At 42.2% G+C, this 26,921-nt stretch overlaps 2 protein-coding genes across 2 annotated transcripts; one reads left to right on the top strand and one right to left on the bottom strand.

Moving 5' to 3' along the window:
* Window positions 1-5,609: 5,609 nt before the first annotated feature.
* On the top strand, window positions 5,610-14,730 carry GPR182 (G protein-coupled receptor 182). Its single transcript, XM_032212116.1, has 2 exons — window positions 5,610-5,871; window positions 11,870-14,730. Exon 2 carries the CDS (start codon window positions 11,889-11,891, stop codon window positions 12,954-12,956), a length of 1,068 nt encoding a protein of 355 aa, XP_032068007.1. The 5' UTR covers window positions 5,610-5,871; window positions 11,870-11,888; the 3' UTR covers window positions 12,957-14,730.
* Window positions 14,731-20,024: 5,294 nt separating this feature from the next.
* Window positions 20,025-25,698, bottom strand: ZBTB39 (zinc finger and BTB domain containing 39). The gene is made up of 2 exons (XM_032238955.1): window positions 25,599-25,698; window positions 20,025-24,062 (listed from the first exon to the last, which is right to left on the bottom strand). The coding sequence occupies exon 2, from the start codon at window positions 23,962-23,964 to the stop codon at window positions 21,865-21,867; it is 2,100 nt and encodes a 699-aa protein (XP_032094846.1). The 5' UTR covers window positions 23,965-24,062; window positions 25,599-25,698; the 3' UTR covers window positions 20,025-21,864.
* Between the last annotated feature and the right edge of the window lie 1,223 nt (window positions 25,699-26,921).

Genomic DNA, 26,921 nt, shown 5'->3' with positions numbered 1-26,921 from the left:
ATTTGTACCCTATGACTATCATTAAGTGTTGTACCTTATGATTCTTGATGAATGCATCTTGTCTTTTTATGTACACTGAGGGCATTGCCCCAAAGACAAATTCCAAGTGTGAGTCCAATCACACTTGGCCAATAAAGAATTCTATTCTATATGTATATTCTGTTGTGTTTATAGTGACCACACACCATTTATTTACAGTGTTGTAAAAAATAGTCCTTTATTTCACAAAGATATCCTTTAGAGTTACTTAAATTCTTTGTTGTTGTTGTTCTCTTCAATTTCCCTTTGTAAAGCAAAGTTATAAATATAAACAATTACATATCTTTATCCATATGAAACTCTTTCAGATTTGTTCCTTTTTCAGGTTTGTCTGCTGTTATTTCCAAGTAAATATGGAAACATAGCCATTGTGTGGAATCTTTCCCAAGACCATTTTGGGTGGGAAAGATGCCATTCCTTATTAAGAGGTGGCACTGATGTATACATCAAACCTTAGGTCCATGATGGCGAACCTATGGCATGCGTGCCACAGGTGGCACACGGAGCCATTTCTGAGGGTGCGGCAAGGCGTTTCCCTGTCAGCTCCAGCACGCATGTGCACACTGGCCAGCTGATTTTGGCCTTGATTTTCAGCCATTTTTCGCCCTCCAGAGGCTTCAGGGAAGCCTCCTTAAGCCTCCAGAGGGAGAAAAACAGCCCAACAGGCAACCCAGAAATCACAAAATGGGCTGTTTCCAACCTCTGCGGGTGCAGGGGAGGCCATTTTTACCCTCCCCAGACTCTTAGAAAGCCTCTGGAGCCTGGGGAGGGCGAAAAACGGGTCCACCACGAGCCAAAAGCAGGGGGGCAGGGTGTGCACGCATTCATGGGAGGTCGTATGCATGCATGGGGGGAGGGTGCATAGATTTATGGGTGTGGGCACGCCCACGACCCCCTCGCGCCTCCTCCTTTTGGCACACAATGGCAAAAAGGTTAACCATCACTGCCTTAGGCTATACTGGCCAGCCCCAACCTGACAGTATTCAGATGTGTTGATGCTGCAGTTGAACAGAATTTCCACTAGGGGCAATAGTCACAACTTGTACAAGGACCATCTTGCAGATAGTCAAATTTGATCAATATATGGAGTTCATAGTTTGAATGCCGAGAAGCATGATTTTTTGCAACACTTCACTGTGATGTGGGGGTGTCCTCTTTTGGAGTATTCTTTAACATTGTAAAAAAAAAAACAACCCACCAACACTCCTTCCAAAAGGAAAAACAGAGTGACAGAGAAAAAAAACAGAATCTGTACCATTTTGGAGCTAATCTTCAAATACCTTGGTGTAATTTAATGCATTAAAAATGGAAATCCTTCCCACACATTTCAGATTGCAATGGTGTGGTCTATTTTATTCTTGGAGAGACCTGGTCTGCACCGTTCCCCTTTGGTTGATCTGGCTTCTGGCTGGGAACAAGAAAAAACCATTTATTCCCTGACTTCTTAAACTGACCATCATCACACTACCTAACAATATCGTATCTTATTCCTCTGCACCCATTATAATCTAGGAGCAAGAAAACACAAGCCATGATATAGGCCAGATGAGTTAGCAGCACATCATGGGACAATGGTTCTATCACAAGCCAAAGATACTGAATCTGGTTTGTTGTTGTTGAAAAAAATCTGATTTATCTGAGCTACTGCACTTCCCTGTTCCAGCCAGGCCTTTCCAGCAATTGTTTTGAATGTAAAGACTTTTGGCCCCTTTGCTGGATTCAAGCCAGTCGCCCCTCCTCACTCATTTCCCTTTGGTGAGTGCTGAGCCATCATCCTTTACTGATAAGGTTTATCACAATCCCAAAGGCTCCGGACTTCTACATCTAATAACTGGGGCTTATATACTGGAATTGCCTCTCAATTTCAACTCCCACAATCCTGGGTTTCCAAAATCACATGATTGTGAGGGGGATTATTCAGAACACAAAGAAGAGACACCTCTAAATAAGTTGTTCTTTCTGTGGAACAACAATTATGGAGAAAGAATAGAAGGACAGAAGGTGGCCATGGCTCCTAAAACTGGAAGACTTAGGGCTAAGTGACAAACCATTTTGCTGAGCCCATCTTATAAGACTGTGGTGGGAGATGAAATGCAAGGAGAGAGCTTGTGGTGGCATGGCTGGAATAAAAGCAGTCATAACTACAATAAGTAAACAAGTATTCCATTTGCTTCGGAGTGTGAAACGAGATTGCATTGTTTATGGCACTTGATTAGTTCATACTTTTTCTTCTTTTTGTAACTCCTCCTAGGTTGTTTTGCAAAGCCTAGAAATTAATTAGGCAATTTAAAAAATTGAGGTTGAATCCCGAACAAGTTATATTCTGCATGTAAATACTCAAATCAAGATTATTTATTTCCAGAAAGAAAAGGGTTCAGAAAGAGTCAAAAGATGTGGTATGTTCTTGAGGTTACTGTGGGGCTTCCTATCAGTAATCTTCAATCAGCTGGCTGAAGCAGAATGACTTCAGGGGACCTCCAAACAGAAGTGAGCCATTTCTATGTTGGGGAAAATCTACCTGTTCTGGCCTTGGGGGTTACAATCTAGCCTTCACAGCAGGCTGCCACGACTTGGACCAGCACTTCTTAAAATGTGGGTCAAAGGGTCCACAAAGTCATAGAAATAAATATTTTAATATTTCTCAGGTTCCATTCCTAATGCTGTACATATCAATAAATATCACCCAGATAAATCAAAGCTCAGTCATTTTTAGAATGCGATGAGTCCTGAGACCAACTTGTTTGGGAAATATTTGCCTAGACAGTTCCAAAATGGCATTGCCTGCAGCTTAAAAGACAAACAAGTCATTATCAAAATATAATGGTGGAAGAAATGCCAGGTTGATAGAATAAAACATAAAAATTGCACCAGTGTTTTGTGTACAGTAAATATGTCCAAACCTAGCATTGTAGAGGTGGTAGGATGATCATGGTGAGGCCAAACTGTATTCCCAGATTTGCCAGGAAACCCTTCCTCCTAAATCAGGCTCATCCTTACCCCCTGAATCAACTCTAACTAAAACTTTGTTAAAGATGGCAGTACAAAGGGTTTTTTTTAATACCTGTTGTTAAGTAGAGACCTGGGTAAACTTAAGCCAGTAAGAACTGTAAAACATAAACCCTACTAATAAATGAAATATCTCCTATGGAGAGGTTTTCCTATAATGGCTTATCATATTTCTATGAATATTTGGGAAATGATGCCCAGAAAAGGAGCCACAAAATATTGAAATCAGTCAATTGGTGTACCTGGGTTCCTGGTCAAGAGATAACCTACTTTTGGTTGGCCAAAAGCTATGCTGAGAATTTTTTTGAAGGCCACGAATTGGAAACAGTACCGATTTGGTGACTCATATCAGTTAAAGGCACAGCTAGATCTAAAATCAGAGACAGAGATAGAGAGGTGTAGAAATAGGCAATGCTTCAATTTCCATTCCTTTCCTGGACTTTTTTCCAGGGTTGGTGGTGAAAAGTTTCCTTTCTATTTTAAAACTATGTCAAGCTATTTATTGCATGTATGTCTGTATGTCTCATGCCTCAAAATGGCAAGAAACTACAATAATCTATTGGGACATGCTTGGAGGGCATGCTAAGGAGATTCAGGGATTCATTTCTGCTGTAGAGCAGTGGCCTGGTTATACAACTGTGTCTCAATAGACACTTCCAGGAAAGCCATGAAAATAGTTTCAAGGCAATAATTTTGCTCAGCAACAGGTACAGTGATATCTTGATACTAATCATTAATTGGTTCCAGGAGGCGCACTGAGTACCAAAAAAAATGAGTACCAAAAATGATGAGTACCAAACAATTTTTTTCCCATAAGGAATAATGTAGTGAGTCATAAGACAGGTGACACCGACAGGTTCTAGCTTGTGCATTGAGTACCAAACAAATAATGAGTGCTGGGACAAATATTCACATCAAAATGCATTGAATACCAAATTCAATGAGTTTCAAAGCAGTTGAATACCAAGGTACTTCATGTAAAATAAAAGTAGTATGACAGTGAGTCCAAAGACACCTCGCAGAGCAGACCCTGACTAACACTAATTGAAACAAATCCTTGGGAAGAGGACAATGACCTTAATGCCATGCTTCCCAATCCCTTGAATCAATATAAAAGATGCCAGTAATCTAGAATGCTCAATGAGAACCAAGAGAGATGTGGTCCACATTTCCTGAGCAAACCATTGGTGATCCAAAAGAGTTGCCAACATCAATCTCAGAGGTATACCAGACTGAAAGAGCTCCAGAAAACTGTACAGTTTTCGCAAGCATCTTTCCCTATAATAAATCTTCTCTTCATTGGATACGCTCAAGCAAAGGCTAGACAGCTATAAATCATAAATAATTTAGATTCTTGCAGTGGTTTCAAGTGCTCTGATTCTATAAAGTGATGTAAAAATGCACACGCATATTTTTGATCCCCTGTTTCCCCTAAAATAAGACCCAACCGGAAAAACAATCCCTAACATGGTTTTTCAGGATGTTTGTAATATAAGCACTACCACAAAAATAAGCCCCAGTTAAGATTGTCAGCCAGACGCATGCATCTAGTACAGAGGTGGCATTCAACAAGTTCTGACCAGTTCTGGAGAACCGGCAGCAGAAATTTTGAGTAGTTTGGAGAACTGGTGAATACCACCCCTGACTTGCCCTGCCTCAATCTATTCTCTACCTCCTGAGTCCCAGCTGATCAAGAGGAAATGGGAATTTTGCAGTAACCTTCTCCTGGAGTGGGGTGGGAATGGAGATTTTACAGTATCCTTCCCCTGCCACGCCCACCAAGCCATGCCCACCAAGCCACAGCCACAGAACTGGTAGTAAAAAAATGTGAATCCCACCACTGATCTAGTACCATATTTCCCAGAAAATAAGACCTAACCAGAAAATAAGACCTAATGTGTCTTTTGGAGCAAAACTTAATAATATAAGACCCAGTCTTATTTTCAGGGAAACATGGGTATTATTTTCATGGAGACTTTAACAGCTACCAAAGTAGTTGAAACAAATGAAACCATAAGAGTTCATGATTTATCCCACATTGTTCAGAGGAGGAAGGTGAAGCAAAGGGAAAGAAGCAATGGCTACCAATGAAATCTCAAGTGCCCCCCTCTAGTGATGGTTTGAAAACGTCTCCGGGCGTGTCAAAACAGGTGTCTCCAGGCAAGGTTGCTTTGCTGTTGAGATGAAGAGCAGGGGGTGCTCCTTCTCTGTTTCACATGCAGAACAGAGTGGAGAGTGGGGTCTACTTTCAAGACCAGCAACAGGTAAATGTTCTCTTCACGAGAGGACAATTGACTAATTGAGGCTAATTGGCTCCTTCCTCCAAGGACTTGGTCTTCTTTTCAGCACTTGCAGTTGCCTCATTCTACCTAATGATGAAACTGGCCAGGGCAGCCTCTTTCTCTCTCTCTCTCTCGCTCTCTCTCCTGTTCTTTTGGCAGTACACACTGTGTTATTTGAAAGCAGGGAAGCTGGTTTCAAAAATGCAGAACGGAAAAAGGAAATTTGCCTCAGGAAAGCAGACATCCTCTAGATTTCTTCAAAAGTGTGGGGCTGAGAACGATCCGTGCTGCCCATTCCTGGAACCGGTGTGGTGCTCGAGCGTTCAGGCAAAATCCTCAGATGGGCCTTGCTTTCAGAGCAACAGCCTGTGATGCTCATTTCCTGTGTGTGAGAGATAGGAGGGAGGGAAAATAGCAACAAATCTGTGAGTTGCCAACAAATGCACATTCCTGGAAAGGCTGCACCTCACATCCAAGTTGGAGGGGCTGAAGAGTAGATCTCTTTGTTGCAACATCACCAGAATCAATTCTGGTTTCTAAGAAGGTAAGCAATTGATTGACCTGCTCTCCAGAAATAAATTTTGCTACTAGGAGTTTAGTTTGTATTTTAGGATTTTTGGATTTTACTTTGAGAAGGAAATTGCTATATCCATCATTATATATCCATTCTGCTTTCATTATTGTTTTTTTAAAAATTGGGAAAATTTCTTTAACTGATGGTTTCAAGGAGCAAACTAATATCTATATAACATGGAAAGAAAAAAGCTCATTTGAGACAATTGTTTCTTTATGGCCTAAAATGTACAATTGCTGGATGTGCCAAAATTTTAGATTTTGTTGTTTTTCCTTGCATTTTTCTCTTGAAGAACGAATTCCATGGAATGCAAAAACCAGCCAGTGCTTACATCTGGTCTAAGAATCATTTAAACATCAACTACTTTTAGACCAAGTTGATAGTTTTGTCAGTGTCCAATCTCCACCTCTTTCGAACCCAAAGGAAATATTTAGAGAGTCATTATTATCTTATCTTATCAAAGCACATTTGTTGAAGGTATCTGTGATACCTTTAGTTAAAAGATCTGAGGAAACAGGGACAGAACAGAAGCTCAAAAGAAAACCATATATTCTAGAATGCTAAGAATGACACTGAGCTTTGTTTAAGGTAGAATGGGGAAAGGCATCTGTAGCATTTTCTGTGCATTTGATTCTAAGAACAAATCCTGCCACCTCCGCCTAAAGCAATTTCCCCAATCTGGCGCTCTCCAGATGTGTTGAATTACAAATCTTACCATCAGGTACCAAATTACTCATAGCTGTTGCCAATGGCAATGACATGCAGGATAACCCCAATATATTTGCAATAGTCAGGTTGGGAAAGAGTGGCATAAAGAACTCCATGCTGCAGAGCTGGAAAGCTCACAACCTGGTAGATATTCTTGGTAAAATAGCAATAGCACTTAGACTCATATACCACTTCACAGTGCTTTACAGCCCTCTCTAAGTGGTTTACAGAGTCAGCATATTGCCCCCAACAATTTGAGTCCTCATTTTACCCATCTCAGAAAGATGGAAGGCTGAGTCAACCTTGAGCCTGGTGGGATTCGATCTGCCAAACTGCAGGCAGTCAGTAGTCAACAGAAGTAGCCTGCAGCACTGCATTCTAACCACTGTGCCACTGTGGCTAGGTTACTATTATGACTTAGTATGAAACAGAGCTATCTAAACCAGCAGCCCCCGACATTTGGCATCCTGGTGGGGAGGAGAGGGGAACCGGACCACACAAGCAGTGAGTTGATGTGCAAATGCTCAGCTCAAGTTGCATAAGGAGCAGGCCAGTGTGCATGCTCGTGTGGTCTGGTTGCAAATAGGCCATGACCCAGTAGTGGGCCATGGCTCAGGGGTTGTGGATCCCTGCTTTAAACCACTTTGAAGCATCCTATGGATTCTGGCCAATGTAATACGAGACTAAAACTTTGCCAATCCTGCTAGTTAAAGTTCTTACATCATTCAATGGAGTGAAAAGGAAGGAAGGAAGGAGGAAATGTGGAGCACTGGAGTCTGTATGCATCACATTTGAGTCTGCAAATAGAATAAGAGATATCTCTGCATCTAGATGAGAAGTTTCTCCTATTATTTCGTCTACCTCAAGTTTTTATCTTTCCTTATCTTCCTCTTATATTTCCCAGTTTATGTCCCCCCTTGCCAATTATTTCTAGTCCCAGAATCTGTCCAGGGTTTTCATCAATAAATCAGCTCACTTCTCCACTTGTCCAGGTCATATTGTGTCCAATATTTCGAGGCACCAGAGACACAATTGCCATCAGATCTACATAAAACCATCCTACCTGGCTGCAGCCTATATCAGCATGATGTCAATGTTTGCCAAGGGATATCAGTCTTCTTTAGCATTCAATAAAGTAATTGGGCTGGTTTATATCTCATGCCTTCAGCTCCCACACATCTCCAAAAGCAGTGTCTTCATAAAAATGCAGCTTATACCTAAAACCAGCGTACAGGGTCAATTTAATCAACAATAATCCAATTCTAATTACCGTACTTTGTGAGGCACACACAGCGGTCATGAGGCACATTTTATTAACTATATTTGTTTCTTGATAGGCTTTTCTCTGATTTCAAAGTGAACTGGGTGAATAAAGCAGCTCGCTGTTCCCATCTTATTTTCATATCAACTTTGGCTGACAGTTGTTCCTGACATGAGACCATCCAGCGATCTTTTAATCGCTAATGAAGGGTATTAATCAAGGATTTCCCAGTCCACCACTCTTAAGAGTGCATGCAGCTAATCATATTCTTCAGAATGCCACAATTGTTTCCCAGCTTGTTTACAGCTTCTCCCAGCACATTGGAGGAGCTTTGTTAATGTGGTGGACATTATTTGATATAAACCTGACGGCTTTTTACCATGCTGCATTTCATACCATTCCTTCATAGAAAAGATGGCATTTCAACAGTGTTCAGTTTTATTTTAATTTATAGTCTTTGTGTCAAGGCTAAGTTAGCACATTTTCACTATTTCTAATTCAAGGGTTCTCAAACGTTTTAAACAAGGGGCCAATTCATGGTCCCTCAGACTGTTGGGGAGCTGGACCAGCTGGGTGGGGGTAGCTACGTGATCATGTGACTGGGTCGGTGTGGCTATGTGATCATGTGACTGGGTAGATGTGGCTAGGTGGTCATGTGACTGAGTGAGCATGGCCAATACAGATGTCCATTAAACAATACACACAAATTCAACTTTAATTTGTTATGCTCCTGGGAGTGGAAAGCATGTTACTGAAAAAATGTGGCTGACTTGGGGGGTGTATGAGGGACTTCTATTTGTGCATGTGTTGTCTCTCCCCCCCCCCCTCTTCCTCTCTCCCTGCCTCCCTCTCTGTCTCTGGAGGCCAGGGAGACCAAAAATGTGCCCGTTTCTGGCCTGAGGCCTCTGCGTGTCCCGTTTTTGGTCTCCTCAGCCTCCAGTACCAGTCAGCCGCCCAGAAATGGGCCTGTTTTGGGGCTCTCAAGGCATCTGTGCATCCCATTTTTGGTCTCCTCAGCCTCCAGAAGGCAGGTGGGGGCCAGCAGTTAGGTGGGACAATATAGGCAGGGCAGCCTCATGGTTCCACACAGGCAGTATTAATTAATGGCTTCAGCGGGCCATAGTTTGAGAACCCCTGCTCTAGTTCTTCAAAAACAGTTTGAAGATTAGAATAATAGTAACAGAGTTGAAAGGGACCTTGGTGGTGTCCTAGCCCGACCTCCTGCTTAGGCAGGAAACTCTACTCAGACAAATGGTTATCCAATCCCTTCTTAAAAATTTCCAGTATTGAAGCATTCACAACTTCTGGAGGCAAGTCGTTCCACTTACTAATTGTTCTCACTGTCAGGAAAGTTTTCCTTATTTCAAGGTCCTCTCTTTTACTGGTTTCCACCCATTGCTTCTTGTCCTATCTTCAAGTGCTTTGGAGAATATGTTGACCCCCCCCCCTTCTTCTCTGCGGCAGCCCCTGAGATATTGGAACCCTGCTATCATGTCACACCAGAAAATCAATGGCCCCCCAAAAAGTCAAATTTACAATGCTAAGCAAAGATTAGTGGGGGGGATCATTCTTTGCCTTTGCACTGCTACAGAACCTGCAATAACAAAAACCCTGCCATTTCTCCACAAAAAGGAAATAAAATAAATTGTTTGCATGTACATATACAGAATCATCCTTGTGACTTTACTCTGTGTTATATGTCTTTGTCTGAAATTGCCCCTATTAACCTAGATCCAATCCAAATATCATACATGTAGTTTAGCCATTAGTGGTAAAATGCATAGAGGAAAGGATTTTTTTTAATCATTACTTTTAAATATTCTTCTGTATGGACAGCGCCAGATCCTTTCTTAGGTATACAGGTATCTCCCACAAAACTGGTTTTACTTTTGGATTTCTTTCATGTGGCCTTTGTGTCTTTCCCTCTCCACAACCCAAAAAACGAAAAATGGAATCTGCTCATTTCTAAAGCTCCATTAATGCACTCTTCTCATATTCAATGAATACTGGCATGGAAAACAGGCAACTCCACCTTATCACTGGAGAAGTTGAGTAGCCCAACATACAACTGCCTTTTTAATGTTGTTAAAACTTGATTGGTAAAAGAATCTGTGTTCCTTGAATATGTGCATTATTGCAAAGATAAAGATACAGGAACCTAACCAGGAAAACAAAGCAGCAACCCTATCTGAGACAATGCAAAGCTCTAATGATATTTTATTGCTGGTAACTTTATCATTTCCAAATAAATTCATTCTCTGGAGATTCTAAGGATGGAAGCAGAGGTGGTATTCAGCAGGTTCTGACCCATTCTGGAGAACTGGTCGCAGAAATTTTGAGTATTTCAGAGAACTGATAAATACCAGCTCTGACTGGCCCTGCCCCCATCTATTCTCTGCCTCCTGAGTCTCAGCTGATCAGGAGGAAATGGGGATTTTATAGTATCCTACCCCTGCCATGCCCACCGAGCTATCCACGCCTACCAAGCCATGCCACACCCACCAACTCATGCCCACAGAGCCAATAGTAAAAAAAATTGAATTCCTCCAATGGATGGAAGTAGATACATTAAGGTACATGGAGCATAGAGAAAGCATAGAAAGTCAGTGGGGTAGTGGTTAAAGTGCTGGCCCAGAAACCAGGAGACTGTGAGTTCTAGCCCCACCTAAGGCATTAAAACCAGCTGGGTGGCTTTAAGCCAGTCACCCTCAGCCCAATCCACTTCACAGGGAAATTGTTGTGGGGAAAATAGGAGGAGCACCAAGCATGATTGCCACCTTGAGTTACTTAAAAGGATGTATAAAAGGATTTTTAAAACTGAATAAATAGGCTCTCTCACTAACCTATGATAACCCCACAACATTCTGTAGACCACATTGATCTCATTGAGACTCCTGGTAGGCCTGTCAGATATTTGCCTTTTCCTATTCTTTAAATTGCAACACAAAACTCTAGTTCAGAGTCAACATGTTTGTTTCTGTTACTCTGATTCTTTGTGTCAGATTCTCCTGTGAACCAATTGTTGTCTTTGGGATTGAGCTGCTGATCAAGTTTGGGAGTTGAAGAAACATAAGGGAAGGGATAAGATCAGGGCAAGAGGTCTGACTAGAGCAGTGATTCCCAATTTTTTTTTGGCCATGCCCTACCTAAGCATCTCTAAAGTCCTGGTGCCCCACCTGTGACATATAATTCTTACTTTATTCAAAAAGTGAATTCTACTCATGCAGAGGAAGCCTAAAAGGCCATTAACTAGGTTTAAACAAGGTTCAATTTCCCGCTGTGAAAAATCAAATTATCCACCTGTGGGGCCTGGGCCCCACGTTGGGAACCACTGGACTAGAGGCTGATCAATGTACCAATAAAGGAGAATATTTGTAGCTCAGGGTTGAAATGAGGGGTCCTTGGTGCTCTCTGAGGTTGCTTGTTTTATTGCAGATGTTTCAGTGGTGGGTTCCTACCGATTCGGACCAATTTGGCCGAACCGGTGATGGTTTGGCGGCCTAAGTCGCTGTAACTGGCAGTGACCCAGGCCTGCCACACACCCGAACCGGTTCTCTGGGCGGCGCCATCTTGGGTTTTTTTGGTTCTGCCCATGTGCAGAACAATTTAAATTGTGCTGCCCATGCGCGCACATCAAGTGCACAGACGTGTGGTGCACACACGAGCAAGCTGGCAGTAGTGCCAGCCAGAACACACCACTGAGAGGTTTCATTACCCAAACTAGGTAACATCATCAGTGTCAGTATGGAGTGCTGTTTGCTGTCAGATTATATTCTGGTGACTGATCAATGTATTTAATAAATACTATACGTTATATGCAACAGTGGCCAAATCGCAAAACAAAAAATGGGAGTCCTGTTGAGTCGTCCCAAATCTGAAGCCTGCACAGATTTAAAACCCATAGCTATTTAAAAGAAAAATCAGATTCCTGATATAAATTATCTTGGTTCAGGGGAAGAATACATTCTAATTTCACATTTCCTTCTTCTTTTTTTGCAGTTTATCTTTTCCCCTCAAAATGGGAGAGCCAGCGACCCTCCCCCCTTTCAATGAAGCCTACCACAACTTGACGGAACTCTTGTATGCCTTCAACTACACATTAGAAAATTGTCATTGGGAACTAGATGATGGCATTAAACGGGTCTTTCTCTTTGTTCTCTATCTCATCATCTTTGTGGTGGGATTGGTGGAGAATCTCTTGGTCATATGGGTCAACTGGCAGACCCGAAACCACCGGAACTTGGTCAACCTATACATTTTCAACATGGCCCTTGCAGACCTGGGGGTGGTCCTCTCCTTACCAGTCTGGATGTTGGAAGTCGTGCTTGATTACACGTGGCTTTGGGGAGATTTCCTCTGTCGCTTCACCCACTATTTTTACTTTGCCAACATGTACAGCAGTATTTTCTTTCTCACCTGCCTCAGCATTGATCGGTATGTGTCCCTGACAACTTCCTCCCACTTCTGGCACGAACGCCAACATTGTGTGCGACGGATCACCTGCTGCTGCATATGGGCCTTTGCTGCCATCCTCCCTTTGCCAGAAGTGGTACACATGGAGTTAATCGAGAGCATTGAACCAGTGTGTTTCTTTATGGCCCCTCTGGAGAGCTACAACGAGTGGGCCCTCGGTCTCAACCTCCTTGTTGCCATAATTGGGTTCATTATCCCATTCTTCATCATGGCAGTCTTCAACATACTGACCGCCAGACACATAAAGCGTTGTGACAAGCCAGAGAGCAGAAAAAACTGCTACCTCATCTATGCTTACATAATTGTCTTCTTGGTCAGTTGGCTGCCTTTCCACCTAATTTTGCTAATCCTCACCATTGAGGGGACAAACGTGTTCCTCCACTGCTCTGTAGTTGACTTCCTGTACTTCTTCTACGACATCGTAGACTGTTTCAGCCTTCTCCATTGTGTGGTCAATCCCATCCTGTACAACTTCCTGAGCAAGAACTTCCAAGGAAAGCTTATCTCTGCTGTGGTTCGATACATTCCCAAAAACCAGATGGAGCAGGACAGAGATGGCTCTTCCTCCAACACCCAACACTCGGTAGTCATCGTGCAAGACAAGGCAGTTTAAACAGCTTTTCTGATTTTGGGGTCATCGTCATAAGAATGCGTTTGCAATTTTTCTCTCTTATCAGCAAAGGATAGGCTTAATTAGGATACCTGTTGGTGCCTATGTTTTTTTACAATTTAAAAAGAAGGGCAATATGGGTAAAAATGAGGTAGGGAAGATGATAACGTGCTGCTGTGTCAAACTGACTAGCCTTAATCAACCAAAATCTAACATTGCTATTAGTCCTCAGCTACTTTTCATCTTGAAACTTGCAATGAAAAAAAAAACTCTCTTTTTTTGTCGCTTTGACATTTTACTGTGGAAAAGAGATGTATTTCTCTTAATTTCTTCTAATGTGAGCAGTTCTTGTATGAAAATACTATTCTGAAAACTTAATGCTGAGCTGCTGGTTAAACAGAATTGCTAGGCAGAGCAACTTATAGCTGAAGCACTTGTAAATATAGCTCCAGCCTAGAAGCTAAAGAACTAAAATGATCTGTGAAGATAAAACAGAGTGTAGCCCTATTTTAATGTGAACTTTCAATTAGTTGTCTCTTGGAACCGGGATACTAACAATTCGATCCTAGCAATTCCTACATAGGTCTTTTTAGTCCAAACCACTAACATTTGCCTAACTTATACCCAGTGAAAATGTGAATTTAGGAAAATGTGAAAAGAATATTTCTAGGCAATTACACCACAGGTGATTCTAGAATTTCTCCCTCCTGAGAGAATCCACATCACCCTGAATTCTTTCATTGTGTTAAAAATTCCAAACTAGATTCTGGGGCAGTGATGGCTAGACTTTTTGTAAAGGCGTGCCAAAATTGTGTGAGTGCTATTGCACATGTGTGCGTGCCCAGACTCACAATGGAATGTGCCTCACCGACCTGCAGATGTGCAAACCCCCCCACATGCGGAGGGAGAGTTTTCACCCTCCCCAGGCTCCGGAGGCTTTCCTGAAGCCTGGGGAAGGTGAAAACAAACTCTCCCAGCCCACCAGAGTCTCTCCGGAAGACAGAAATTGATCATTTCTGAACTTCCAGTTGGCCCATTGGGCCTGTTTTTTGCCCTCCCCACACTTCAGGAAAGCCTCCGGAGCCTGGAGAGGGCGAAAAACGGCCCAACCGGAAGGTCGAAAATCAGCTGGCTGAGGGCTGGTGTTCCGGCAAATATGGCCCCACGTGCCACCTTGATGCACACACACAGTTCTGGGGTTTCTTTTTTTTCCCCCTTGCCTTTGTCTGCAGCTGGAACATTTGTCCATCCTTGAGTTTTCCGTCTCTTTGACTTATATACTTTCTAACATTTTACCTGGTATGGAAATAAATTTAAGAGAGCATTATTTCAGTGTTCAATGCTTGCAAAGTAATGCTATTACTGGCCATGGATCATGTTTGTAAATGACTGGACAAGATATAAAGGCTCTCTGTGTTTAGAAAGTGGACATAACTGGTTTGAAGAAGAAATTCATAAATGAACCGAATGAAATGCTGGGGATAAATCTGTCTCTTAAATGAAGAACAATGTAAGAAGATGTAGCTATGATTGTTGCATCCAAACATCATTCAAGGGATGCCCAGAATACTTCTTTAACCTAATATAGCAATGGAATAGTGCAGTACAGTGTGGACACCTGTAAAGTTATTTGTAAACATTCTATTTTAACAGAAATATGCAAGATAATCTATAGGAATTTTCAAGCACGTTTAATCTTTTACTTTATAAAAGTGATGTGAAAACAGGCAGATGGGCTGAATGAATCTTGTATTCAATAAAGTGGTATTTTGATTGACTGGTGGTTTTCATTGATTGATCCATTGAAGATACTAATTTCTTCCTTTAAACTGTAATGGTTTGGGTTGCAATTAGCTATCCTATTGCACCTATCAAGTTATGGCTGGAGAAGGAATAAGAGAGCTAGTCTAGCTTACATGTACTCCATTTTTATGTTTCCTTCTCATGTTAATAGCAATAGCACTTACCAGTAGACTTATATATTGCTTCACAGTGCTTTTACAGCCCTCTCTAAGCAGTTTACAGAGTCAACCAATTGTCCCCAACAATCTGGGTCCTCATTTTACCAACCTCGGAATGATGGAAGGCTGAGTCTGTCTTGAGCTGGTGAGATTCGAACTGCCAAACTGCAGGCAGCCGGCAGGCAGCAGAAGTAGCCTGCAGTACTGCATTCTAACACTGCACCACTACAGCTCATATTCATATAATGACTATATTCACTAGTTTATAGCAAACAGGGTAATTTCAAAGTGTTCCTTGCCCAGCTGGGAGGGAAATTGCCTCTCTTGGTTCAACCTAGAAAGAAGAGACATTTGAAAAGATGGCACTAATCAGAAATATACTTGAAAAGCCTTGCTCTACTCAAATGTAGATCTTTATCAGTTTCGAGAAGAGCACTTTGAATATACCAATTTGCTGGAATGTACACTTCAGTATATGTCTTACAGAATCAGGGCAGGCGGCCGCCACACTCCATCCTGTTTCCCTGAAGAGTCTGCAGATGTGGGGGAGGGGGGTGTAGGTAAAATCTGCAAAACAACAGGGAGTCACCATTAAAAGCCCTGCCTCTTTTGAATGCTTCGCATGCTTGACAAAAGGAATAAAATCTGTATCAATGTATTATGTTTACTATCTTGTATATTCTGACCACCATCCTCTCCCAGACACCACTGCTCCCTCGTTTAAGATTATCACTAGTTCATCTTTTAAAACAAGCCAGTATAAGTATGTGTGTGTGTTTACACATACACACAATTTGTATACTGCTGAATCCTCCTAACTCATGGCAATGTCCAATATGCTAACTAAAGTAGAAATCTCTCCCCCTGCACCCTGCATTCCTGCATTCCTGCTTCCCAGTGATGGGTTGTTCTCGCTTCGGCCAGGTTCGGGTGAACCACCCATCCAGACGCTTCTACACATGCCCGAACCGGTAGTAAAAATATTTGCAACCCACCACTGCTGCTTCTCCCCACCCATCTTTTAATCTCTTATCTCTGTATTTTCATTGTTTATCTCACTGTTTATTATTTCATTATTTTGCTACTCTTATGTTTACACTTCTTTTCATTCCCACTGTTGTAAGCTACCTAGAATAGCCCCATGGCAAGATACTTGGCAAAACTATAAATTTAACAATTAAATATCCAGTAAATAATAAACCATTAAAACACACTAGTTAAAAATAGCAATTCTAGGACCTAATAATGAAAAAGAGACATCCAAGCAGCAATAGCAGTGGTTTACAAATGTCAGCATATTGCCCCCAACAACTGGGTCATTTTGCCAACCTCAGAAGGATGGAAGGCTGAGTCAACCTTAAACCTATGTCAGGATCAAGCTCCTGCTTCTGTAGGCAGTTTGCCTGCAATACTCTATTTTAACCACTGCGCCACCACAGCTCATAACAACCACAATATTTCCCTAAAGTCTTTGAAGTCGTTCCGTCTTTAGCAGCTATGGGAAGGCCCTCAGCAGAGGGACAGCCAAATTTTAGAGGCCAGCTACGTTAGCTCTTTCGCTGCACAGAAGTGGAATATTACAAGCAACCACTTCCTCGGAGTTGTTGTTTTTTTAAAAAAATATTTTTTTAAAAAATACAAATAATACAAACATAGTAAATACAAAAGAAAAAAGAAAAGGGGGGGAAACAAATATTATAGTGCACCCACCCCCCCGAGACCTATTTTTTTACCCTTCTATTTCTTACTTCCTCGGGGTTGTTGAATCCATTTGAAGTAAGTAGTCATGTTCTATTTAAGTGTCAAGCCATAATACGGTGACTGCCTCCATGGGCATCTCCCAGCAATTGTTTTCCCCAGTCCTTGACATAAAAATTGCTGATTTTATAGGAAACTGGTTTATATACTGTACATTTTCTTCAATGGGAAAAGACAGCATTGCTCAGGATAGCTTAGATCAGGGCTGTCAAATTCGCGGCACACAGGCCAGATGTGTCATGTGCTGGCCACACCAACACACCATTTTGCAAAGGGGGGGAATCATGATACGTGACGTGACAATGCCGTGACGATGCGAGTGTCACACCCCTGGCTTAGACTATTGTTTGAGTGAAATAGTTCACCACATAACAGCTTTACCCTATGTCCTTGGAAATGTAAGGGAAGGAATTAGTGATGCCCTGCAGGCAAAGAATGTGTTCAGCCTCACACTGGACTTGGTTAGAATCTATCACCATTTATGAATAAGAAAAACAGTGCAGCGGACTCTTTCAGTTTTCACTTTTATTATTCTAAATAAAAAACACACTTTTGTGCCAAACAATGGAGTATAAAAGAATCCGATGTACAACCATTTTAGACATCTACTTTCTTTTCTTTAGGAAGGAGAAAAGTTTTACAAAATATACAAACTTTACAGCAAATAGATAGTAAACACTTAAATAACTGAGAGGTCAGTACCTACAAGTCACTTAACCAAGAGATTTGACAGCAATCACAATGCTCAGTTTTATTCTGGTTTTGCTGTTTCATTTCAAGACATCTGGATCTTTGGAGGAAATGGCGGGGGAGGGCAGGGCAGGGCTGGAGTTTACAGAAAATAATAATTAATAATGCATCCATTTCCAATATATTTTTTTCATTATTTCCAAGTGTTCTACATGAGATTGGAATGCCTGTTCCATGCCTAAATCCTTCCCTGCTAGGATGATAATGGTGAGAAGGGATTCTTCACAAATGATAGCATGTCAAACAGAGTGAAGCTATTTAATTACAATACTTAAGTCCTTCTACAACCCTAAGGGTTCCAAAGCACTTTACAGACATTTATTACACCTCACAACTTGTCAGTTGTGAGGTAGGTATTTTTAACTATTCCTCCTCCCCAACTTCATTCATGAGTGGATAAATGTATGAGGCAGGCAGGTGATGTTATTTGGCCAAAGCTACACTCAAACAGATGTTCAGAACTTGAAGCCAACCCCCAATTCTCTGGTTCCAAATGCCCTAATTATGAGGCCCAATTATTCATCAAGATTTTGCTAGAAACCTCTCAAGCTGCAATGGTTTCCCCTGTGGAGCAGAGGGACAGGTTTGGCACTGGAGAATCAGAGGAAAACAGCTGTAGAATTCTGCTTTGATTTAAAGGTAAGAAATTAATTCCTACTACATGCAAGCAATATAGGAACTCCTTCTCCACTTCTCCTACTGAAGGCCACATTTTTATTCAGGAAACAGCACTGGATGCATTGCCTGAAATACACAAATGCAGCAGCAGCCTTAGATAGGGACATAGATAAGGTCCAGGCAAGAACCATCTTTCAGCATGGTAAAGGAAGAAATACCAAATTCATCAAGATTAATAGGTAGCATGAAGCTTCCTGATTAGCCAGTACTAGGAGATTAATATCTATTCAACAGCAACATCCTTTGGCTTGGCATATTTTTGGTTCCCTCTTCCTGGTCAAGGCCCTGCCATTAACATTATCAGTAGATGAAGATTAGTGATTCAGTCCCTGGGCAGCTTTTAGATCATTACAAATAACTCTCAGCATTAATATTTCCTCAGGGTATTCCCATCTGCCATATACATTGTTCGGTTCCTCAGCATATCTTGTTGGTGTCCAAGGCCACAAAGGGGAAAGAATCCAAAAATACATCGAATATCTGCACACACAATGTATGTATTATGGAAAAATTCTTATTTTCCTAGGATGTGAAAACAAGACAGAAGTGCTTTTCTCTTGAACACATATCAAAACATTTATCTCCACAACATCCTTTAGAGGTAGGTACTATAAGCAAAGACAAAGCAAACCTGCCCAAAGGCTGCCCAACTAGGTTCAGAGCTGAGATTCCTGGAGCTGTGGTTTATACACACATACACACCCATAAGCCAGGGTTACATTTCTGTTCTCTTTAATAACAGCGTGTTCATACATAGAAGCCCCAGAGTCCCTTTGTACACAACAGGAGCTGTGAGGACGCGAGTGCTTTCTCCTCATGAGGTAGTTTGCATTATACCAAGGGCCAGTTCTCAAACCAGCTATTCCATCTCTCAACAATCATCTTTCCTACCGATTCCCCATTGAATGGAAATCAGAGAACTATTCTTGTTTGCAGGATTAAACACAGTCCACAAAATGAAGCAAATTTATAATCCAAATCTAGGCCTTTGTCTTCTGCTCTCCCTCATTCCAATTTTCCATCCTCTCCAAAAAAAGTGGGAGGGAGGGAACTCCAATTTCAACCTCTACTGTGACTTTTCATTATTACAGAGCAAATATATTTGGCCTTTTCCGATAAAACAGATCTGTACTTTCTGTTAGCATATTCTTCCATTAGCACAAAGACAGACTTTACAACCTGCTTCTGCACTACTTCTCTTTTTAAAAAAGGAAAGGACCAGACACATAATTTGTTTTTGTTTTTTAAAGAAAAGATGTATGTTGGTAGTAGAAGAAAACTGCTCGTGATCAGAATAACTTGGAAACTATAAAGCGGATTATTGTCACAGGGTAAGAGAGACAAGATAGTTTTGATGTTTTGCTTCTTTTTCGTTCGAAAGACTTAATTAGTTTTCCTGGACTGATAATGAAATATATCAAACCTGACAAAACAAATGTAAATCAGGTGTAGGAAATAATGGTGCACATGGTTGTGAAGTCATAGGCACTATATGAGGGCAACAACAAGAGACATATTTATTAATAAGTAGGGGAGGGTATCTGGGCTATTTAAAAAATCTAATCATAGAGTTTTATGCAGCTCTTTGCTACCATCTTGTAGTAATTCTGCAATGCAAGTATGGCAACCCTATAAATAAATCATTGAAGGTTCCTCTTCCCAAACCCAATTCCTGCTTCCAACAATTTGTGCATCCAACAATCATTCAAGATAAATGCTGTTTAATTAGTAGTCTTGCCCCTGCTCCTATGTTTTGACAGATAGCAATAGCACTTAGACTTACATACCTCTTCACAGTGCTTTACAGTCCTCTCTAAGCAGTTTACCCCCATATTGCCCCCAATAATCTGGGTCCTCATTTTATCCACCCCTGAAGGATGGAAGGCTGAGACAACCTTGAGCTTGGTGAGATTTGATCTGCCAAACTGCTGGCAGATGGTAATCTGCAAAAGTAGCCTGCAGTACTCCATCTAGCCACTGCACCACCACGGCTCAGATCCTTCATTTGAGCAGCCACACTTTCTTCTACCAATATAGTTCCTCCCTATAAACTGAATTATAATTTTTATCACCTATTAAAATGAAAATGCTATGCAAATATTGGAAACATTTTCAAAACTGCCAATGTTCCAGGAATGAATCAGGCTGCCCTTTGGTAATGCAGGCAACATTAACCAATCAGTGCCACTGGAACCTCTGAGAAGTTTATTTAAAAGTAATTGTTTGTTTTGCTGTTAATAAAATTTAATTCTGTAGAGAAAAAGTTAGGTATACAACTAAATGTGATGAAAATATATTCAAATTGGCTTTAATTCTTTAGAAAGGTTACATCTGTGATACCAGCACAATTATATTTCTCAAGTCACAATCTGACATAGTAGCAGGGGCAAATAGGACTGGCATTTTCAATGAAACAAATACTATAATCTGTAAAGTGTAAAAATAAGTGCCACTGTTAAGAAAACTTCTGACTCACTCTAAACAAAAAGTAAAAACAGTGTATTTAGTTTCCTGCTTGAAGGTCATACAAAAACTCTAATCCAGGGCTCTCAAACTCCCTGCCCGCGGGCCTGATGTGTCACATGCTGGCCACCCCCAAGCCCGCCTTAGTGAAGGGGAAAAAAGTCCCAATACGTCATGTGACACTGCCATGACAGTGCGCATTTGACACCCTGCTCTAATCTTTTCATTCCCCCTTATAGAGATGTTTTAAGGCAACAATGTCTTTTCAAACACAACTGTGCACTCCTACCCATCTTTACTCAGAAATAAGCCCTACTAAATTTTAATCGGGCAAATAAATATTGTAGACCAAAACGAAGATTCCAAGCACTAGCATAATATATTAATTGCTTTAAATGTTTTACCCTCTGAACACACCTTATTGTTCAAGACAAATATTGGAAATGACAGAATTTCACATTGGCATCAAGGCAGCACTGCCAACTTGCAATTTTTTTTCATGCCCTAAGAATTTTTGAAAGAGGTACTTCAGATCAAATTTTATTGTTTGAACAACTAAAATAAGTGTGCTTTGCCAAAACTAAGAGGGAAATGAAAATTAAGGCTAGATGTAAGGTAGATTTGGTGACTGATTAAACCTCCTAACATATCCAGCCCTTGAACCTTTAATATCAGCTTCATTCAAAGAAATCAGCTTTTCACTGTAGGGAGATGATCTTTCTCTCAAAGTCTATAGACTGGCATGACAGTTAAATTTACTATATAAGAAAATGCAATCCTTTTGAAAGGAAGAATACATAGATGTGTCTACAATACATGAACCAACAGGAAATAATTCCTTCAAAACAAAGGCAGCCTTATTTCTGAGTAAGTATGCTTAGGATTAAATTTTGGAAATTAAACCTTGTCATCAATAAACCAGAAGCATTTTTGTCATATTTTCCACTTTTTCTCCTGCTAGCCCTACTGGTATGGATCATCGATACATCTTAGCAACATCAATCTTCTAATGATGTCAGATAAAGCCTGTGAGAGGAGGAGAGAAGTCACGAGATGGGATAGATGAAGAACAGAAGATCTTATTTCTTACATTTGAAGCAACTCGGGAGGTAAACACGTTTTTTTGAGAACAGTAACACATCTAATGTGATATTGTTTCACAGGACAGTGATTTTAAGGAAAATTCTACAAGAAATGTAAGAAAATAAAAGTATACAGACCATTAAAAGTAATTTTTAAAAAATTCTGAAACAAGTTTCACTGCTATCTCAAGTAGTGTTTACTTCCCCAGTATAGCTGCATCAGCTCTCTGAGTTTTTTTCTGCATCTTTGGAATGGATGATGTACATGAAAGTTTGCTCAATGGTAAAGTCTGGTGGGAGGCTCCCTTTGTGCACACCTATATGCTTGCTCATAAGGTTAAGGGTGGAACTGTAGTGGCCACAAACGGTGCACCGGTACATGAGAGCCCCAGAATGTGTCTTCAGATGACACTTTATGGTAGAACGTCCACGGAAGAACTTGTAGCACACTTTGCACTGATAGGGCTTCTCCCCTGTGTGGATCCGCCGATGATAGTTGAATTCACTGGTATGAGCAAATCTTTTCCCACAAACCTTACAGCTATATTTACTATTCCCAGGTTGATTCTGGAGAGCCACGTCCTCATTTAGGAACTTCTCCGTCAGCTTCCGCTTTTGCAATGCTTGCTGATGAAGACGGTCACCAAAGTTCGGCCGGACGAGGTCCAAGGTAGAGTTACACTTGTGCTGACTAACATGGTAGCGATACGCAGCTTCAAGCTTGAAAGCCTGACCACAGTAATGACACCGGAAGAGAGCTTCTTCCATACTTTGGTGGACAGCCACATGCTTCTCCAAAAGATGTCTATCCACAAAACTACTGGCACAGATAGAGCAAGAAAAGACAGAAATTCCCAAGTGGGAAAGTGTGTGCCACATCAAGCTGCAGAGATTGAGATGTTGCTGGTCACATATACCACATATTTGGCCTTTCACATTCACATGGTCCAAGATGTGGCCACGAACCACATGAAAATCTTTGGCCAGTGGTTTCCTACAGGCAGCACATGCCAAATCCCCATTGAACAAATTGACCTTTCCTATCAGAGGGTCACTGGGATGGACAATAATATTGTTGTCAAACACCCCTTCTCGGCGATGAAGATTCAGCTGCCACTGGGTGAAAAACTTAGTCTCACACATATCACAGGAAAAAAGGAATATCCCAATGTGTGACAGGACATGAGTGACTCTAGAGTTCCTGTCTTGGAAATGGGTCTCACAAACCTTGCAATTGCCGGTCAGAAGGTCTACATGATCCCTAGCATGCTGACGGATCAACTGAATGTTGGGCTCCAAAACCTTTTTGCACACTTGACACGGCATGGCCTTGTTTTCCCGGCTGTCGTTCTCGAAGGATAGCTCTTCCTCGCTATCATCGCTCAGCTCTATCACTTCCTCTGCAGCACCCAGCTCTTCACTGGGATCTTCAAAGTGCAGATCTTCTTCCCCCAAGTCCTCCAGCTGCAATTCATCCATCGGCCCAAAACCATGATCTTTGGAATGGTCACTATTGCTGGGGCAGGAATTGCTACTTGTTGATATATCTAAGGAGACATCGGAGGCAAAAAGATTACTTTTGTTATAATCCCCATTGCTCTGGACCTTATACTGTTGACAAGAGTTCACAGTGGTTTGAACAGCCATGCTAATATTACCGAGACCACCCTGGGTCATTATACTCATGGCACCAGTAAATGGTCCTGTTGGTTCTTGCTCTTCAGCTTTGGGAGTCTGTGGATGTATTAAAGTGTGACTAGCTTCATTGGTAGGATCTTCTTTGTAGCCAGTGGCTGCTTCACCATGCATATTGCAATTTCGCTCTGATCCCAGCTGTTCCCCACTATTTCGACTTTCACCTAGAGAATGGTTTGGTTCAGCTAAAGCACCACTAGGCCGGCTTTCATTTGAGGCAGAAGGCTGTTTAGTGACAGCTGAGTTTTCCAAATCTGGGAAGGTAGAATGGCAAGCCTTCAGCAAATCATCCATGCCCAATTTTTCAGCAACCTCATAAATGACACCCACATTTATAAGGTCCGTGAAGAGCTCCGATGTATAAACAAAATTCAGAATCTTTTCAAAGTTGGCCGGAGTAATGAAATCCACTACATAAGTGCGGGCAGCATCCAATCCTGTATTCAGGAAAAGATTCTGGAAATAGCCTGCTGCACATGCCAGCACTGCTTTGTGTGCAGGGAAGGAACAGCTACCCACAACAATGGTGACGTCACACATAGACTCTGTCAATCGAGATTTGTTAAGTTCCTTCAACAAGTTATTCGGATGGTCAGTGCTATGCAGTTTGATCCTCATGCCCATCTTGACTATTCCTTAAAGTCTCCTTCTCCTGTTCACTTTTGACTTCTACTGCCACATTTTTCAGATGCACCGAAGGGGGGGCAATTGGGCGAGAAGCTCTAGAGAGAGAGAAATGAAGTTCACAGTTTTGATTCTTACTAATTTAGAATGCAATCTAAGACATATTTTTTATTACATTATAATCCACATTGGAAACACTATAAATAAAAAAACCAAGGATAAAAGTGATTGCAGGATATAAGCAAATGTCTTGTTCACAAAACAGAAAAACATAGTTGCTTTGGTCTAATAGTTACAATAGGAAGGGGGAAAATAAATGTGTGCATGTGAGAAGCAAAAATTACAAATCACAGAGCCACAAGAAGCATCATTTCATGTTTAAAAGCAATATTATTAAAGTTAGAAAGTTATCATGTACTTCTATTTTCCTCTCTTCTTATTCCCAGTTGTGCAACTAGTTACCAGATATCTGTACTCTAAAGACACGCAGTTTCATAAATAACAAAACTGGTTTGCCAATCCAATATCGTGGGTTTTTATAACTAGAGTTTTGTTTTGTTTTTCCTCTGAAAACCTCTTACTCAAGATGCATGTTCTATTGACTCTTTTTAACAGATGAGCAAACAGAAAACCTGAGAATGGAATTGATCACAAGATAAGTCCTAAACACCTTAAGTTCTCCCTTCATATTTTATTCAAACCCAACCTGTTGCATCTTTGTTTATGAGCCTCAATTGGCTAATTATAAAATAAAATACGCACAGCAGAGTGCTGAAGTTTGTGCTTTCTTATAAACTTCAGCAACAGTCAACAATATCACCTTAACCCACATATCCCACTCTGCCCTTCATCAGGGACCATGCCTGCTATCAAAATAGATCGGAAAGATCAATATTAATAAAGTATGCTCTCTATGCAAAAACCCTTCAATCAAGAACATGAAAGTAATCATTTTTCATATCAGTAGAAAAGAGATTCCCCCCTTTGTTTTTTTTTCAAAACAAATGCATTACTTTAGAAACTGGATGAGTTAAAAAAAGCAAGTTATTTATGAATGTTTTTTTTAATTTCTTAAAGAAAAAAGAAGTGGAGGCAGTGTTAAAACTGAGTGCCAATAAATCAGGAGTGAGGTGGAGTGGAGGGAGGGAATGGTGACCCTTTAAAGTTGTTATTTATCTGGAATATGAGGTGAGATGATGGGACACCCACATTGGGGAAGAAGAGCAAAAGAAAAGAGACAGAGGGGCAGTTTTGATTTGGAGTCGATGGAGAGCAGTCTGCAAAGGCACGCATTTGTGGGGCAGAGGGGATGTCAGTCGATGGGTATGGGATAGGAAGAGAAAAGAAGGTCGTCGGGATGGGGCTTCTCTGGGTCGACCCGTTAATGGGTACAAAGGGCGGGGAATCTTTCGGGGAGCCCTGGAGAGAGGAAGAAGGGCTTCCCGAGGCAAGAAGGGCAGAGGGCGGCGATGAGGTCGCAGGGAACGGGGTGAAGGCATTGGGGCTGTAAGGCACGGAGGAAAGGCGGCCCCGACCGGGAATCCCTGATGCCGAAGGGGAAGTCTCACACCTTTGCAGGCGGCGGAAAGGAACTCTTTCCCCCGAAGGGAAGGGAAGGGAAGGTGGCCCCTTACCCGGGAGGCGGTGGGCAGCATCCCCGCTTTCGCATACACAAAGGGCTCCGGCCTCCCCTACCCTCCAGCCCGGCCTCGCCGAGGAGGTGCTGCTCCGGCCCCGGCCAAGAGGCTCCATCCGGCCCCGAGACGGCCGGGCCCAGCGCCGCCCCCAGCCCCGGAGGGGGCACTGCAGCAGCCCCGGCTTCAGGGGATACGCTGCGGCAAGCCAACAGCCGCCGGTGTCGGGTCGGGAGAAGGGAGCCCTGCCAAGGCTGAGGAGGATGGAGCCGCCGCCGGGGAGACGGGAGGCTTGGGGAGGCAGAAAAAAAGGAGCCCTGCCTGCCGGGTATGGCAGCCGCGGGGTGGCACGGAAAACGCCCGCCGGGCACCGAGAGCCCACGGAAGGAGGCGCACGAGAGGCGGCGCTAAGCCGGCGGGAAGGAGAAGGGCGCGCTGCGAGGCGCAAACCTTTAGGAACCTAAACCCACGAGCGCTGCCTCCCTCGACATCTTCTGCTCTATTAATCAGGAGCGCTTAATGTTTTTCAGGGTCTCCGCTTCGCTAGTGGAGCCCCCACCACCCACCCACCACAGTGGAGCCCCGACAGGGCCCAGATCGTACCACAATAATGCTAATGCGAGGATAACGGTGTACGCATGAATTTGCCTTCGGGAAGCAAGGGTGCTGCTCAGGAATCAATTAAGTGTCAATGGGGGGAGAGCAATAGCAATAGCAGTTAGACTTATATACCGCTTCATAGGGCTTTCAGCCCTCTCTAAGCGGTTTACAGAGTCAGCATATCGCCCCCAACAACAATCCGGGTCCTCATTTCACCCACCTGGGAAGGATGGAAGGCTGAGTCAACCTTGAGCCGGTGAGATTAGAACCGCTGGACTGCAGATAACAGTCAGCTGAAGTGGCTTTCAGTACTACACCCTAACCACTGCGCCACCTCGGCTCGCTTCCAGCGTATCTCGAAAGAAATGCAGGGTTCTCATGAGTCAGGCCCTTATTAGTATTAGTATAGTCTTTATTGTCGTTTTATAAAATAAATACAACGAAATTGATTTTAGCCTCACTGGTGCGATCCATGACAACAAATACAAACAACATAAATAGCATAAAGCAGCGATGGCGAACCTTTTTGGCACCGAGTGCCGAAAAGGTCACGTGGAAACATCGCACGCGTGCTCGTTGGGGCTGCGCTCCAGAAAAGGCGAACTTCTGGGTTTTAGCATAGATGTGCTGGCCGGTTTTCAGCACTGCCACACTTGTGAAAGGATCGCACTCTGGAAAAGCCGAACTTCCGGGTTCTGGAGTGCCTGCACACCTGACAATCAG

The sequence above is a fragment of the Thamnophis elegans genome, chromosome 2 (assembly GCF_009769535.1).
Source record: "Thamnophis elegans isolate rThaEle1 chromosome 2, rThaEle1.pri, whole genome shotgun sequence".
Classification (NCBI taxonomy): domain Eukaryota; kingdom Metazoa; phylum Chordata; class Lepidosauria; order Squamata; family Colubridae; genus Thamnophis; species Thamnophis elegans.
This window is presented reverse-complemented; position numbering and strand designations above follow the sequence as displayed.

Coding starts and splice junctions, on each gene's coding strand:
- GPR182 (XM_032212116.1), top strand. CDS start 11,889: ATGGGAGAGCCAGCGACCCTCCCCCCTTTCAATGAAGCCTACCACAAC.
- ZBTB39 (XM_032238955.1), bottom strand. CDS start 23,964: ATGGGCATGAGGATCAAACTGCATAGCACTGACCATCCGAATAACTTG.